At 48.8% G+C, this 17,500-nt stretch overlaps 1 protein-coding gene across 3 annotated transcripts in view; it reads left to right on the plus strand.

Annotated features, from left to right (window-relative positions):
• mdn1 (midasin AAA ATPase 1) overlaps window positions 1-17,500 on the plus strand; it is an 87,907-nt gene that overhangs the window by 12,104 nt on the left and 58,303 nt on the right. For 2 of the 3 annotated variants that reach the window (XM_054733747.1, XM_054733748.1), the window contains exons 12-30: window positions 60-155; window positions 541-653; window positions 1,047-1,195; window positions 1,305-1,365; window positions 1,559-1,770; window positions 1,912-2,015; window positions 2,119-2,263; window positions 8,310-8,406; window positions 8,628-8,741; window positions 8,998-9,145; window positions 9,206-9,313; window positions 9,755-9,906; window positions 11,896-12,074; window positions 12,243-12,451; window positions 12,525-12,671; window positions 12,744-12,885; window positions 12,963-13,097; window positions 13,494-13,632; window positions 13,706-13,838. In XM_054733747.1, coding sequence (XP_054589722.1) covers window positions 60-155; window positions 541-653; window positions 1,047-1,195; window positions 1,305-1,365; window positions 1,559-1,770; window positions 1,912-2,015; window positions 2,119-2,263; window positions 8,310-8,406; window positions 8,628-8,741; window positions 8,998-9,145; window positions 9,206-9,313; window positions 9,755-9,906; window positions 11,896-12,074; window positions 12,243-12,451; window positions 12,525-12,671; window positions 12,744-12,885; window positions 12,963-13,097; window positions 13,494-13,632; window positions 13,706-13,838 — 2,583 coding nt within the window. The remainder of the gene's footprint in view (window positions 1-59; window positions 156-540; window positions 654-1,046; window positions 1,196-1,304; window positions 1,366-1,558; window positions 1,771-1,911; window positions 2,016-2,118; window positions 2,264-8,309; window positions 8,407-8,627; window positions 8,742-8,997; window positions 9,146-9,205; window positions 9,314-9,754; window positions 9,907-11,895; window positions 12,075-12,242; window positions 12,452-12,524; window positions 12,672-12,743; window positions 12,886-12,962; window positions 13,098-13,493; window positions 13,633-13,705; window positions 13,839-17,500) is intronic. The other variant, XM_070549768.1, reaches the window with a different exon arrangement.

The following is a 17,500-nucleotide window of genomic DNA, read 5'->3' on the forward strand; positions in this document are numbered from 1 at the left end:
CACCGGACCTGCGTGCTCTCAGTAAAGTTCTCCTTGTTCTGGTCCGTCTCTTGGCTCAGGCTCTGGACTGCTTCACCGCCATGCTCTCCAGCCCTGGAGGTCGACTGCGAATGGCCGAGGTCATCGGAAGCAAACTCAACATCTCCAAAGAGAAGGTGTGTGGTTAAACGAGCCAATCGGGATCCGGTTTCATCTGGAATCTGTTTTACATGTGAGGTCAGGTCCGAGTCACAGGTCCTGCAGCGATGTCGGGCTGAGCGTGCTCGGGTCTAACGTTACAGTGGACACCAGTCAGCTGGACCCTTGAGGACAGAACCGTTTCTGTTTGAAGTGGTCTGTTCTGCCAGTGACACGGGGCTCTGAACCGTTACCTCCGGCTGGTTTCTGTGTCCGCTCTCGTGATGTCATCACGCTGATCGGACCCAGACGTTTAGCTGCTGTGGTTCGTGGAACACCAACGGGTTCAGAACCAGCCAGCCAGCAGCAGAACCTACAGGGTTAGAAAGCGTGTCATGGTGGTTCTCCTGTGTTTGTGTCCAGGCCCGGCACTTCCACCAGATGTACCAGCCCGCTGTCCTGCTGACGGAGCTGCAGGCCTCCGTGGGCCGAGTCGCTCTGACCCGAAAACCATCCGAGACGGCGCAGCTGATGGTGTAAGTGGGGCGTCCCGCCCACATCTCAGCAGGTTTAAACAAACACATCAGCGTGTTGCTGTGTGAGCGTTCAGCCTCGACAGAACCGATGGGACCCCCGGGGGGGGGGCTGTCGGAACAACATCAGCCGCTCGTCTGTAAACAGACCCGTCTAATGGCTCCGGATCCATCAATCTGGCCTGGAGCACAGAGGAACCGGTGATAACCTTTGTTCTCCAGACCCAGTTACTGTTTCATAATCACACCCCTCAGCCAAAACTTTATGACCATGCAGCGTGTCCTCATGACCCCAGAGGGCCGTGGCTGCAGCGGGGACGGCGGAGCGATGTGTACGTTTAGGTTGTGATGAGTGGATTCGTTTGTGTTTACGGGAGTTTTTGCTTCCCTCCGAAGGGAGAAGCAGACGTTTGCCACCACACGACCCTCTGCTGTCCTGCTGGAGCAGCTGGCTGTGTGTGTGGCTAAAGGAGAACCCGTCCTGCTGGTGGGAGAGACGGGCACGGGGAAGACCTCCACAGTGCAACACCTGGCCACGGTTACAGGTGAGCTCAGATTCTCTCACACACACGTCTGCTCAGCTCCTCCACCCGGGTGCACCTCCAGTCAGTGTGTGTGTGTGTGTGTGTGTGTGTGTGTGTGTGTTGACCACAGGAAACCGGCTGCGGGTGGTGAACATGAACCAGCAGAGTGACACCGCTGACCTCCTGGGAGGGTGAGTGAGTCCCTAACTCTCTACCTCCTGTATGGACGATCACAGTGCAGGGAGACATTGTGGTTTCCTGTGAGCCCAAGTGTTGTTCTCACCTGTGTAACCAGTTTAGCGCTGACCTGTACCAGTGGAAATGAGGTTGTGAGTCTGAGTCCTGCTGCCGGACGCAGACGTTCTGATCTGATGTCCCTCTCAGGTACAAGCCCGTGGACTGCAGACAGATCCTGCTGCCTCTGCGGGAGGTCTTCGAGGATCTGTTCTCCCAGACCTTTTCCAGGAAGCAGAACCTGACCTTCCTGGGTCATGTTCAGACCTGCTTCAGGGAGAAGCGCTGGCAGGATCTGCTCGGGCTCATGAACCACGTGTGCAGGTCGGCTCTGGCCAAAGAGCTGAAGGACAAGTCCAATGGTAGGACACCAGAAAGACGTGGACAATGCTGGCTGCTGTGAGCTAACACTGGTGTGTTTGTGTGTGTGTGTGTGTGTGTGTGTGTGTGTGTGTGTGTGTGTGTGTGTGTGTGTGTGTGTGTGTGTGTGTGTGTGTGATCAGCTGCCACCCTGAGGGAGCAGTGGGAGACTCTGGCTTTAAAACTGACTCAGACTCAGCAGCAGATGCAAGTTTGTGAGAGGACCATGCTTTTTGCCTTTGTGGAGGTACACACACACACACACACACACACACACACACACACACACACGTGCAGATGCTTTGATGTGGTGTTAGAGCTCTAAACGTGTGTGTGTGTGTGTTCTACAGGGAACTTTAGCTCAGGCGGTGAGGAAGGGCCACTGGGTCCTGCTGGATGAGATCAACCTGGCGGCAGCAGAGACTCTGGAGTGTCTGAGCGGACTTCTGGAGGGCCGGGCTGGATCTCTGGTTCTGTTGGACCGTGGAGACACGGGTAAGGCTGCAGGGTTCACCTAGCCCTGAAATCTAGACGGAAAGTTGGTGAAGCGAAATGTTTTTGCTCTCCTTGTCGTCGTCTCGCCAGGCTCCTTCCAGCAGGTCTACCTCTGGTCTGAGCAGTCTTGTGTTGTGCCAGTCCAGATGTGACGAGCAAAACAAAGATGGCGGTGGCTCATTTGAAATTACTTTGACCAGGGTTGAGAAACCCTGGTCCTTAGCGCCTCCCTGTCCTACATGTTACCCATGTTGCCCTTTCACACACCAGCGTTTCTCTGCTGCCACACACCTGACTTAAATTAATGATTAACAGGCTTCTGCAGCACTTGATGTCCTCCTGAGGAGGATATTCAAATGAATCAGGTGTTTTTGAAGCAGAGACGTAGAAAACATACGGAGCAGGGGGGTGTTGAGGACCAGGGTTGAGGAACCCTGATCTAGACTTGGTGTGACGTGCGGTGAGGTTCATGGGGAAGCACTGCACTGACAGAAAGAGTCAGTTGGACTTACAAAATCGAGTCATGTACATCGGTGGCATGAAAATTGTACAAGCAGGGCAAAATGAAACGGTCAAAGACTAAGATAACAATGGCATCAATAGAACAATGCTGCACTGACGATCCCATAAAGCGATAACATCACCTAGAGTGCAGCACACACCTGCCTGAATAAGTGGATTTTGAGAAGAGATTTAAAATGTTACACAGAGGTGGTCGAGCAAATCGAGGATGGGAGTTTATCCCAAAGCCGAGGGGCTTGTGAGCCGAAGGACAGAAGACCCATAGATGACTAGCCAACTTGTGTAGTCAGTGAGTGGCTGGTAGATGAACGGAGAGTGTGCGAAGGTGGAAGAATGTTTGTTACGTAAAAAGATGCAAGATTATGTAGAGCTTTAAATGTCAATAAGAGAATTTTAAATTGAATACGAGAAGCAACTGGCAGCCAGTGCAGCTCAGCAAGAACCGGAGTAATATGTTGTGAAAGCGATACACACGTGTTATTAGACCACGATACACGCGTGTTATTAGACCACGATACACACTTCTTATTAGACCATGATACACACGTGTTATTAGACCACGATACACACGCGTTATTAGACCACGATACACGTGTGTTATTAGACCACGATACACGTGCGTTATTAGACCACGATACACGCGTGTTATTAGACCACGATACACGCGTGTTATTAGACCACGATACACGCGTGTTATTAGACCACGATACACACGCGTTATTAGACCACCATACACACGTGTTATTAGACCACCATACACACGTGTTATTAGACCACCATACACACGTGTCATTAGACCACGATACACACGTGTTATTAGACCAAGATACACACGTGTTATTAGACCATGATACACGCATGTTATTAGACCATGATACACGCGCATTATTAGACCACCATACACACATGTTATTAGACCACGATACACGCGTGTTATTAGACCACGATACACACGTGTTATTAGACGACGATACACACGTGTTATTAGACCACGATACACACGTGTTATTAGACCACGATACACGCGTGTTATTAGACCACGATACACATGCGTTATTAGACCACCATACACACGTGTTATTAGACCACGATACACGCGTGTTATTAGACCACGATACACGCGTGTTATTAGACCACGATACACACGCGTTATTAGACCACCATACACATGTGTTCTTAGACCACCATACACACGTGTCATTAGACCACGATACACACGTGTTATTAGACCACGATACACACGTGTTATTAGACCACGATACACACGTGTTATTAGACCACGACACACACGTGTTATTAGACCACGATACACACGAGTTATTAGACCACGATACACACGAGTTATTAGACCACGATACACACGAGTTATTAGACCGCGATACACACGTGTTATTAGACCGCGACACACACGTGTTATTAGACCACGATACACACGTGTTATTAGACCACGATACACACGTGTTATTAGACCACAACACACACGTGTTATTAGACCACGACACACATGTGTTATTAGACCACGATACACACGTGTTATTAGACCACGATACACACGTGTGTTATTAGACCACGATACACACGTGTGTTATTAGACCACGATACACGCGTGTTATTAGACCACGATACACGCGTGTTATTAGACCACGACACACACGTGTTATTAGACCATGATACACACGCGTTATTAGACCACGATACACACGCGTTATTAGACCACAACACACACGTGTTATTAGACCACGATACACACGCGTTATTAGACCACGACACACACGCGTTATTAGACCACGATACACGCGTGTTATTAGACCACGATACACGCGTGTTATTAAACCACGACACACACGCGTTATTAGAACACAATACACACGTGTTATTAGAACACGATAAAGACGTGTTATTAGACCACGACACACGCGTGTTATTAGACCACGATACACACGTGTTATTAGACCACGACACACACGTGTTATTAGACCATGATACACACGCGTTATTAGACCACGATACACACATGTTATTAGACCACGATACACACGCGTTATTAGACCACAACACACACGTGTTATTAGACCACGATACACACGCGTTATTAGACCACGACACACACGCGTTATTAGACCACGATACACGCGTGTTATTAGACCACGATACACGCGTGTTATTAGACCACGACACACGCGTGTTATTAGACCACGACACACGCGTGTTATTAGACCACGACACACGCGCATTATTAGACCACGACACACGCGCGTTATTAGACCACGATACACGTGTGTTATTAGACCACGACACACGCGTGTTATTAGACCACGACACACGCGTGTTATTAGACCATGACACACGCGTGTTATTAGACCACGACACACGCGTGTTATTAGACCACGACACACGCGCGTTATTAGACCACCATACACGCGTGTTATTAGACCACGACACACACGTGTTATTAGACCACGATACACGCGTGTTATTAGACCACGATACACACGTGTTTTTAGACCACGACACACACGTGTTATTAGACCACGACACACACGTGTTATTAGAACAAGATACACACGTGTTATTAGAACAAGATACACACGTGTTATTAGAACAAGATACACACGTGTTATTGGACCACGATACACACGTGTTATTAGAACAAGATACACACGTGTTATTAGACCACGACACACACGTGTTATTAGAACAAGATACACACGTGTTATTAGAACAAGATACACACGTGTTATTAGAACAAGATACACACGTGTTATTAGACCACGACACACACGTGTTATTAGAACAAGATACACACGTGTTATTAGAACAAGATACACACGTGTTATTAGAACAAGATACACACGTGTTATTAGACCACGATACACACGCGTTATTAGAACACAATACACACGTGTTATTAGAACACGATAAAGACGTGTTATTAGACCACGACACACGCGTGTTATTAGACCATGATACACGCGTGTTATTAGACCACGATACACACGTGTTATTAGACCACGACACACACGCGTTATTAGACCACGACACACACGCGTTATTAGACCACAACACACACGTGTTATTAGACTACGATACACGCGTGTTATTAGACCACGACACGCGTGTTATTAGACCACGACACACGCGCGTTATTAGACCACCATACACGCGTGTTATTAGACCACGACACACACGCGTTATTAGACCACGATACACGCGTGTTATTAGACCACGATACACGCGTGTTATTAGACCACGACACACACGCGTTATTAGACCACGATACACGCGTGTTATTAGACCACGATACACGCGTGTTATTAGACCACGACACACGAGTGTTATTAGACCACGATACACACGCGTGTTATTAGACCACGACACACACGCGTTATTAGACCACGACACACACGCGTTATTAGACCACGACACACACGCGTTATTAGACCACGATACACGCGTGTTATTAGACCACGACACACGTGTGTTATTAGACCACGACACACGCGTGTTATTAGACCACGACACACGCGTGTTATTAGACCACGACACACGCGTGTTATTAGACCACGATACACACGTGTTATTAGACCACGATACACACGCGTTATTAGACCACGATACACACGCGTTATTAGACCACGATACACACGCGTTATTAGACCACGACACACACGTGTTATTAGACCATGACACACACGTGTTATTAGAACAAGATACACACGTGTTATTAGACCACGATACACACGCGTTATTAGAACACGATACACACGTGTTATTAGAACACGATAAAGACGTGTTATTAGACCACGACACACGCGTGTTATTAGACCACGATACACGCGTGTTATTAGACCACGATACACACGTGTTATTAGACCACGACACACACGCGTTATTAGACCACGACACACACGCATTATTAGACCACAACACACACGTGTTATTAGACTACGATACACGCGTGTTATTAGACTACGATACACGCGCGTTATTAGACCACGACACACGCGCGTTATTAGACCACCATACACGCGTGTTATTAGACCACGACACACACGCGTTATTAGACCACGATACACGCGTGTTATTAGACCACGATACACGCGTGTTATTAGACCACGATACACGCGTGTTATTAGACCACGACACACACGCGTTATTAGACCACGATACACACGTGTTATTAGACCACGATACACGCGTGTTATTAGACCACGACACACGCGTGTTATTAGACCACGATACACACGCGTGTTATTAGACCACGACACACACGCGTTATTAGACCACGACACACACGCGTTATTAGACCACGATACACGCGTGTTATTAGACCACGATACACGCGTGTTATTAGACCACGACACACGCGTGTTATTAGACCACGATACACACGCGTGTTATTAGACCACGACACACACGCGTGTTATTAGACCACGACACACACGCGTGTTATTAGACCACGATACACGCGTGTTATTAGACCACGACACACGCGTGTTATTAGACCACGACACACGCGTGTTATTAGACCACGATACACGCGTGTTATTAGACCACGACACACGCGTGTTATTAGACCACGATACACACGCGTGTTATTAGACCACGACACACACGCGTGTTATTAGACCACGACACACACGCGTGTTATTAGACCACGATACACGCGTGTTATTAGACCACGACACACGCGTGTTATTAGACCACGACACACGCGTGTTATTAGACCACGACACACACGTGTTATTAGACCACGATACACACGCGTTATTAGACCACGATACACACGCGTTATTAGACCACGACACACACGTGTTATTAGACCATGACACACACGTGTTATTAGAACAAGATACACACTTGTTATTAGACCACGATACACACGTGTTATTAGAACACGATACAGACGTGTTATTAGACCACAATAAACACTTGTTATTAAAACATCATGTTATAATAACATTTATGTAATACAGAATTCACCGAACACATTGATGCTACATAAGTCCAGTCGGATTCATTTGAACCCCTTTGGGTTACCGTGACCTGGACGACCGAGAGCCTTCAGCAGCACATTGATGTCGTTTCCACAACCTCACCCAAGTCCTGTTTTCAGTGTGTCTGTGCCCTGGCTAGACCTTGCTGCTCTAGTTGGAGCACTGCTGAGTGCTTTTTGAAAGCCTCTGCTCTAACCCCAATCCCACACCCTGGCCCTGTTCCAGCTGCTTCTGTGGGTTCGATCAGGAAACGTGTAAATTCAGTCATTTTGATCTTAAACTAATGAAATCACACAAACTCATGTGTAGACCAGTCAGTGGACCCACTGGTTTTGTATCCTTATTAAAGGTTTTACTTGTCATGATGATGGGGGAGGTCGTCCCACAGCAGACCCTCTCTGGCCTCACCTGAGCTCGCTGACTTACAGCGAGCGGCTGTTTTAGTACCAGGAGAGGTTTGGTCTGCGTCTCGGTCTTTAGCAGGTGTTCAGGCTAGTTGATGTTCCTGATCCGTTTATCGTTGACAGAACCGCTGGTTCGACACCCAGACTTCCGTCTCTTTGCCTGCATGAACCCAGCGACTGATGTGGGGAAGAGAAACCTCCCTCTGGGCCTCAGGAACAGGTATGGATGTGCTCCAGAACCCTGTAGTAGACTCCTCGTTTAACCCAGGTCAGACCGGGGGGGGGGGGGGGGGGGGCTACAGCATCAACACCCCATTAGCTTTACATTTGCTTCTCCTCAGAGGGGTCAGCAGATGAGGTTCATTCAAGTCTCCTGACCTGAGACCTGTATGATCCAGACCCAGGATTTTATCATCATACGTGTTGGTTTGACTCCTCCAGGTTCACAGAGCTGTTTGTTCAGGAGCTGGAGAGCGAGGCGGACCTCAGGATCCTGGTTTCAGATTATCTCAAGTCTCTAAACCCACAGAGGAGCATCATCAGTGGAATCATCAGGTCAGCCTTCCATCATAGTCTAGATGATCACAGCAGGCCTTTGTTGTTGAGATGTAATCTCCTGTAGATGTTTCTGAACCGGCCGTATGATGTTAGCTATAACCATGACTGGGCACATCCCAGTGAGGAACCAGAACCTCAGGAGTCCTGGGTGTGCTCCGTTCTCCAGAGATGTTTGTTTCTGTCCCTCTGGGAGCTGGAAGCCTTCTGCACCGAGTGAGGAAGCCTTTCCTTACTCGTGATCTTTCTGTGGTAGTTTCTACCTGGCCGTGAGGAAGGAGGCTGTGTGTCACCTCATGAACGGGACCGGCCACCGGCCCCACTACAGTCTCCGGACCCTGTGCCGGGCTCTGAAGTACGCCGCCGCCGACCCGTGTTGCAGCGTGCAACGCTCGCTCTACGAGGTATGCCCCCCCCCCCCAAACCCAACCCGGTTCTGTCTGACCTTCTCATGTCGCTCTCAGGGTTTCTGCTTGAGCTTCCTGACCCAGCTGGACCGGAGCTCCCACCCTCTGGTCCAGAACCTGGTCTGCCAGCACATCCTGAGGGGGAACACCAAGTGTCTCAGACAGGTACCAGTTACAGCACTTCTCACTCTTACTGTGTTCTTTCAGCTTTGATGTCTGCAGCTCAGGCCCCGGGTTCCCCCCAGCGCCTTGCCCCGCCCCCACCCCCACCCCGCTCTCACGGAGCAGCGCGGGGCAAATGATTGATTTGACCTCTGATCCAACACTGGATGTATTCAGGGTCAGATGTGTACGGCTGTAGCATGTAGACAAGGTCAACCGTGGCTGACCCTGACCTCTGACCCCTGAGAAATCTGCATTAGCAAACCCGTAAAAGGTCCTAAAAGTCGAGTCGTAATAATAACGTTGCACCTTCATTCCAGTAGTGAGGGTTCAGTCTAGTTCCTGTTGAGCAGAACTGGGGGGTCCAGACCTGAACCAGAACCGTATGGTTGAATCTTTATTTGTGATGTCATCCAACCGTTTCCTGCTGTGTTCTCCCTGCAGCCCATCCCAGCCCCCCCAGGTCGACTCTGCATCCAGATGGAGGGTTACTGGGTCCCACAGGGGGAGATGGAGCCACACCCAGACCCCAGCTACATCCTCACCCCCTCGGTGAAGCTTAACCTGCACGACCTCGCCCGAGTGGTTTCTGCAGGGTAGGCAGCTGTTCCTGAACCTCACTGAGACGCAGGAACTAACGACACCCCCAGAGCTAACAGCACCACAGGAAGCCTCAAGTACCTCCATCACCTTTCAGCCTATTTCTGCTGAAAACCAGTCAAGATCCGGGTGTGGGGCTGTGGCGGGGGTTGATTCCTGCCGAGTTCCCCAGTGTTATAACACGTTTATTATTATTAGTGTTATTGTTACAAAAATGACAACACAGTTTTAGTTCAGGTGAGCTCAGGTTTTGTTTCCTACCTGAGGCTGACGCAGGAACAGCTGCAGGTGGCTCAGGGGTCAGCAGTTCACCCTGTAACTGGTGGGTTGCGGGTTCGAGTCCAGGTTACATAAAGTAGTCTAAAGGGGTGGCTGTGATTCCTTTATGTCACTAATCATTTCACTTACAGTCAGTCTGATTATTGAGGTCACCAAGCAGAACCGGATCACTACTGAGTGACTTTAAGCACTTTTTACTCAACATGCTAGTTGGATCCATTCATTTACTGTGTTTTATGCTAAGCTAAAGCTAAAGGAGTGCCGCCGGGTCAGGAGAAGGACTGGGCTGGTTAATAATAACCCCACTGATCCAGAGCTGGGAAACCTGTCAACAGATGTGTGTCTGAACTCTGTTTATAACTTTATTATTATTTAAACAAATTCAGAATCGTTGGTAAAGCTGGGCCCGTGCGTTTGTGTGAGGGGCTGGTCATGTGACGTGAGGGTGGGGATGTCTCACCGAAGCGGAGACGTGATGTAGGGGGTGTGGTCCGCTGCGTAGACGTACAGACGTAAAGTACTCATTAAACCAGCAGCTCAACCAGCCTTGAGAGCAACCCAGAACGTTCTCCAGGCTGGTTTTATCTAACACGTGTTTAACTCCATAACATCACATTAAGGTTATAAAATAACTTGGAGCACAAAATCTTCACTTTTACTAAATACGGTGGAAGCAAAAAGGGATCCACCCCACAACAAGAACTACTACATCTAGTACTGGTATGAGCACCGTGACTCGAGCACAGCACCAAGTCTTCTAGACATGGAACGGACAAGATGGCGACTTATTGCATCATCTGTCTGTTTCCATTCTTCAAGAAGGACCTCCTTTAGAGCCTGGATGCTGGATGGAGAGTGATGCTCTTCCTGCTGACAGCATGAAATGGGAGGGGCTAGTGAAGTAACGCCCTTTTATAGTCACCTGTCTGCTGGACACCTCTTAGATGAACCATTAGACTCACCTGTGGTTGAACACCTGTTCATTTGAATTTGTAGTCTTGAGTCTTTCCTCCTAAGACTACATCTGGGGTGTACTCATGTATGCAACATGGGCTTGAATGGATCTGTTAGGAAAATCACTTTAGTGTGAAAATGAACAAATGTTGTTGGTAATCGATGGCCCACACCTGTGGGAGGGTTCTGTAGTATGGTACCTCAGAGAAGATGCTGGTTCTGGAAGCAAACTAAAGCTTCTCTGACTATGGGGCGACGGTGGCACAGGAGTTAAGAGCTCGCCTTGCAATCGGAAGGTTGCAGGTTCGAGCCCCGCTCAGTCTGTCGCTGTCGTTGTGTCCTTGGGCAAGACACTTAACCCACGTTGCCTGCTGGTGGTGGTCGGAGGGACCGGAGGCGCCAGTTCTCGGCAGCCTCGCCTCTGTCAGTGCGCCCCAGGGCAGCTGTGGCTACATCGTAGCTCATCACCATCAGTGTGTGAACGTGTGTGTGAATGGGTGAATGACTGATTGTGTTGTAAAGCACCTTGGGGGGTTCCAGGACTCTAGAAGGTGTTATATCAAATACAGGCCATTTACCATCTAATGTAGAGGGGTGTACTCATTTATGCCGAGCACCGGTAAATATTAATGTTGATATCTGATCTGAACATTTTCTGCCTCTCTGAGGTTCATCTAACCGGTGCTGGGGTCAGAGGTCGTACAGACAGACTCCAGTGTTTGTCCATCAACCCCTCTCCTGACTCCCCACAGGACTCACCCGGTGCTGATCCAGGGGGAGACGTCCGTAGGGAAGACCAGTCTGATCCGCTGGCTGGCTGCAGCCACGGGGAACAGGTGTGTGAGGATCAACAACCACGAGCACACCGACATCCAGGAGTACATCGGCTGCTACTCGTCCGACGAGCGGGGCAAGCTGGTGTTCAACGAAGGTACAGGAGACTCGGCCGGTCACTAAAAGCTCTTTCAGGCTGATCCTAGGTCAGTCCTGAAGGGGCAGGCTTAAGAAACGGGGGATTCTAGTGTGTTTTCCGTCTGCCAGTCCCGGCCAGGCCTTTAGATCCCTAGCAAGCTCAGTTCATGGTTCTGGTCCATTCCAGGAGTTTTGATTGACGCCATGAAGAAAGGCTACTGGATCATCCTGGATGAGCTGAACCTCGCTCCCACCGACGTCCTGGAGGCTCTGAACCGGCTGCTGGACGATAACAGGGAGCTGTTTGTAGCCGAGACCCAGGAGGTCATCAAGGCTCATCCGCGCTTCATGCTGTTTGCCACCCAGAACCCCCCCGGGCTGTATGGTGGCAGAAAGGTACGTCACACTGCAGCAGGAACATCTGGGGGGGGTCTAAAACCATCTGTTGGACTCTTCTTCTGCTGTCCAGGTTCTCTCCAGGGCCTTCAGAAACCGCTTTGTGGAGCTCCACTTTGATGAACTTCCCAGTGGAGAGCTGGAGACCATCCTTCACCAGAGGTGCAGCTTACCTCCATCCTACTGCACCAAGCTGGTTAGAGTCATGCTGGATCTCCAGGTAACACCTTGCCTGTAGCTCACCTGTTCTAGGTGCTCCTGCTGCAGGACTAACATGCATGCATCCCTCCAGTCGCTACGGAGAGGCTCTTCTGTGTTTGCGGGTAAACACGGCTTCATCACGCTGAGAGACCTGTTCCGCTGGGCGGAGCGCTACCGGCTGGAGGAGCAGACGCAGGCCTCTCAGGACTGGCTGCAGCACCTGGCTGATGATGGTGAGGCTCATCAGACCCGATCAGGAGCGTCTCTGTCACAGCGACTGGTCTAAATCCAGCTGGTGCTTCCCCGTCAGGGTTCATGCTGCTGGCTGCTCGCGTGAGGAAGCCGGAGGAGGAGGACACCATCCGGGCCGTCCTGCAGAAACACTTCAAACGTGCCGTGGACCCCGAGAGTCTGTTCTCTCTGAAACGTGTCAGCTCCCAGTTCAGTGAGTAGACCCGTAGTCTCCTAATCCTAACGTCAGATTAGACCAACGCCCGGCGTCTGGAGATCATCTCTGGAGAATATAGACGGGGTTCAAGTAGGAGAGCGAGTGATGAACAGAAACGTAACAGCCGAACTCAGAGGAGTACGATAATAAAACCTGGAAATGGAGTTAGAGATGCTGGAGAGGACCCTGTTCTGCTAGAGGGGATTAGAGTCGGCCCTGGGACAAGCGGAGCAGCTGAGCCGGGTGTAGAACTACAGGAGATGTTTAAAACTAGAACGAATCAATAACAGAACAAAGAGGTGGAACGTGGTTCCTACAACTGGACTGGAGCCCACGGTTCCACCAGAACATCAGCTTGTTTGATAATCCCAGAACTCTGGCTCGATCCGGCAGGCTCTCGTATCGACTCGGTGGCCGACGTTCCAGAGGAGTTCCGTCATGTGGTCTGGACCGGCGCCATGAGGAGGCTGGCTGTGCTGGTGGGTCGGGCTCTGCGGTTCGGAGAGTCAGTCCTGCTGGTTGGAGACACCGGGTATGATCCAGATGTTTCAGATTATGCTGCAGATGCTGAATGTGGCGTGAACCTGTACACGTTGTCTCCCCAGATGTGGGAAAACCACCATATGCCAGCTGTTTGCTGCACTAGCTGGGAGGAAGTTCTTCTCTGTGAACTGTCACCTGAACATGGAGACGTCTGACTTCCTGGGAGGCCTACGACCCGTCAGACACGCTCAGCAGGTATCACGTCAGTCGCTGCTGTCCTCACACACCTGCAGCTGTCATGACTAGGACTCTGGTTCGTTGTCATGACTACAGCGTGGTGCTTGAACACCATCATCATCTTTATTTCTGTAGCACTTTGCGTCCACCAGGAGGCAAACCGAAGCGCTGTACATGTGTAGAACATGTAAAGCATCACTGACCCATTCAGTGGCAACAATAAAACACACCCTCCTCTCATCTACCTGCTGTTTGGACACCCGCCAACTACCTTCCTCAAACATGGTTTTAGCTGCTTGAAACGGATGTACTGAAAGTCCTGAACTGCTGCCTAATGTCAGGCGTGTTTCCTAAGCCACTGAAAACTGCTGCTGTTCAGCCTCTTCTAAAGGAAACGAAATTCGATCCTTTAGTGATGAATAACTACAGACCGATCTCTAATCACCCTTTCATTGGGAACATTATTGAAAAAGCTGTTATGATCCAGCTGAACAACATTTTAGAGACAAACACCCTATTAGATGGTTTCCAGCCAGGCTGTAGACGACACCACAGCCCTGAGACCACACTGATCACATGATACTCATCTAAATCCAGATTCAGGCTAAACATCTGTCCTGATGATGCTCCATCTCACGGCAGCTGTTGATACTGAGGACCACAACATCCTTCCTGGTAGGCTCCCAACCTGGGCGGGGCTTTCAGGCACATTGCATGGTTATCTTGAAGACGGGGGTTATGTTGTTTTTATTGGTGATCACAAATCAAAGCTGATCACCATGACATGTGGGGTCCCCAAGGCTCAATTCTTGGTGTCGCGTGCCCGTCCCATTTACCGGTTCCTTTAAAACCCAGTTCCGTTAGAACTTATGAGACGGTGCATCCATCAGGGTTCGGGGGTGTATCGACGAGTATAATTGTACTAGACCCGGGTTTGGACTACCTAATTAGAATCTTGTCTTTTATTTTAAAGGTGAAATGACTTGCACGAATAGCCAGCCCCAGAGTGCTACACTTCTTTTAAACTCGTTACCTTTTGGTTAAGATACTAGAGAGAAGTCTGGAGGCAAGCCAAGCCTCTCAGCAATTGTTTGGGCTACCCGGAATTAATTGCGCCTCTAACAGCTTATGTGGGAGGTTGGTAACTATAAAATGATTTATGCTAGTTGATCAGGCTACCATAAGTTTATCAATTTATTTATTAATCCAACCTTCCAGCTGATTAGAGACTTTTTCAACCTGCAATCAGAGCCAAAATAACCTCGAATATTTTGCTTTTATCGCCCTTAAGACAACTCGTTACTCGCAAGGAGGGGGAAGTTAAAACTTCCCTTATCTTAAGGTTTCTTTATATTATTCTGTTATAAATTGTAAAGTAAGTCCTGATAATTCAGAGACCGATCTTCGACATGCTTACCTCTGTGCAATTATGGCCAGGGCTCCAAACGTGAAGCTTTAGAGAAAACCTGAAAGAATCAGGATTATGTTTCTTTTTCAAAAAAGTTTTATTACAAAATCAAAATACAAAAAATGGGTAAAGTGAAAAACAACTGCTATCCCCCACGGAGGAATTAGTTCAAAATGATTAAATAAGAGTTAGTTTACACCAGCTCTCGTCTTCTCAGAATCTCCCCAAGAACCAAGCCCTGCTCGATCTGAGCTGCATCCTTTTATATCACTTCTGAGACTGCTCTAAACAATGTAAGAGTCACAAGTCATTCTCTCCTGACAGTTTAGGTCAAGGGGTCATTTACCAGATACACTTTTTTAGCTCTACATAAGACATTTAGTATCATTTCACTACATGCAGTATTCACATGAGGGCACAAAAGTTACATTCTGCACTCCTGGAATGAGAGCACAGGTCATAAATCTTCATGTTGGTAGCAAATTGTAGATCTTCCTCCAGCATTCCTGAGAGCTTCTGGGTCCAGTTGGACTTTCCTCACTCCATTCCAGTCCTTCTTTTCCCGCCAGAGGTGGAGTTAGGGGCGGGCCCAGGGGTGTGTCCATGGGTGGATCCAGAGAGGACAGGCTGTCTTTTGACCCTTTGCCTAGTTCTGTCCTCACCAGCAAGTCCTGAACTATTGTCCTCTTGACCCTTGTGTGACCCTTGTCTCTGACCACTGTTTCTAAGCCTTGACCGGTTGCTCGGACTTGCAACATTGGACCACTGCTCTTGAATCTCTGCATGCTCCCCCTGGGTCAGGTCATAAACAACTACAATACTGCCTATCATAGTTATGCAGATGACATCCAGATCTACCTAGCTCTGTCACCTGGTGACTGTGGGCCCCTATACTCACTCTGTCAGTCTTTGGAGTAACTCCAGGACTGAAGTTATTGTCTTTGGAGATCAGAAGGATAGGATGGAGGTTATTGCTCAACGTTTTGTAAGTGGTCACAATTAATAAACTGTCAATAAAACAAGAAAGATATCTCACAAAGTATGATGTTCCCTTAAATTATGAATCACTGATCTTGTTGGCTCTTTAATATCTGACTGACGCTGGAAATAGGCCCTTTGGGAAGCCAGTGAACCAACACTTAAAGGTTGACCCAAGGAACACGGACACTCTGGCGACCTCTGGTGTTCAGAGGTGGTATTGCAACAACGGGACTAATTTTCCAGGGTTGTTGGTTCACTGCTGACACGTGCCAGCACCGTGTTTAGAGACAAATCGTACAGGAAAAGGACTCATTTCTACTTATATGTTTATTTTATAACAGTATTTACCGTTGGAACATCTGGGCTCAGAGTCAGCTGCTTGACTTGTTCGCCATTTTTCACGTCCCAACCTCGCCTTGGTGGGTGGCCTTTTTAGTGCAGTAGTGCCCTCTAGTGGCTGGTAGGTGTAAACATGAACCCGGTGCTGTGCCCGACAGAATAAAAATGAGATTATTTATCTTAGTAAATAAAGCTTTAAAGTAGGAACGCACGTTTTCCTAAATGTCTTTAACGCACACAAACGTTTGCGTCCGCTCTATAAATAATAAAACTTTTCCCGTCTACTCTTTAATGTAATTCTGACGCCCAGCTAAAGTCCCACACCCGTTACATTTATGAACAAAGAGTAAGAGAGCGGGACGACAGCTGGAATATCCGTCAGGTCTGACGGCAGATGCATGGCGCAGCTTGTGATTGTATGTTTATGAGAGAATTCTGGTGGCCATGGTTAAAAAAACAGTCTTCTTACATTAAACTAAATAATTACAGACATTTCTTTATTTTACGTGATAAATTAGGAGTCAGAATCAAGCAGGAGCGTCATGGCAACCTGACCTGTTCCTGGTCTCGGTTCAGTTTGCTGCACCACGTTCTGCCAGGCTCGGCGCTGCCATGTGACGCTAACGGCAGTTACCCGTTTAACCGGTTAACTAGCACATCCCTCCTTTAAAAGGAGAAACTACGTCAGATCTGCACACCTCTAAAGGCCCCGTGGATCAGGGGCGTGTCCAGGGAGTGGCCTGGGGTAGCACATGCCACCCTTGGAATCTGACTGGCCACCCCAGGTGCCACCACACTAATTTACCTTTAAATAGGCTTTTCATTGTCCACAAAAGACTTGGGGGTAAAACAAAAAAAGCATAACCATTGGTGCCACCCATGCACAAAGTTGTGCCTCACCTGGGCCACCCCATTTTAAAAGATCTGTACACGCCACTGCCGTGGATGTATA

Source organism: Nothobranchius furzeri, chromosome 3, assembly GCF_043380555.1.
Source record: "Nothobranchius furzeri strain GRZ-AD chromosome 3, NfurGRZ-RIMD1, whole genome shotgun sequence".
In the NCBI taxonomy this organism is placed as follows: Eukaryota; Metazoa; Chordata; class Actinopteri; order Cyprinodontiformes; family Nothobranchiidae; genus Nothobranchius; species Nothobranchius furzeri.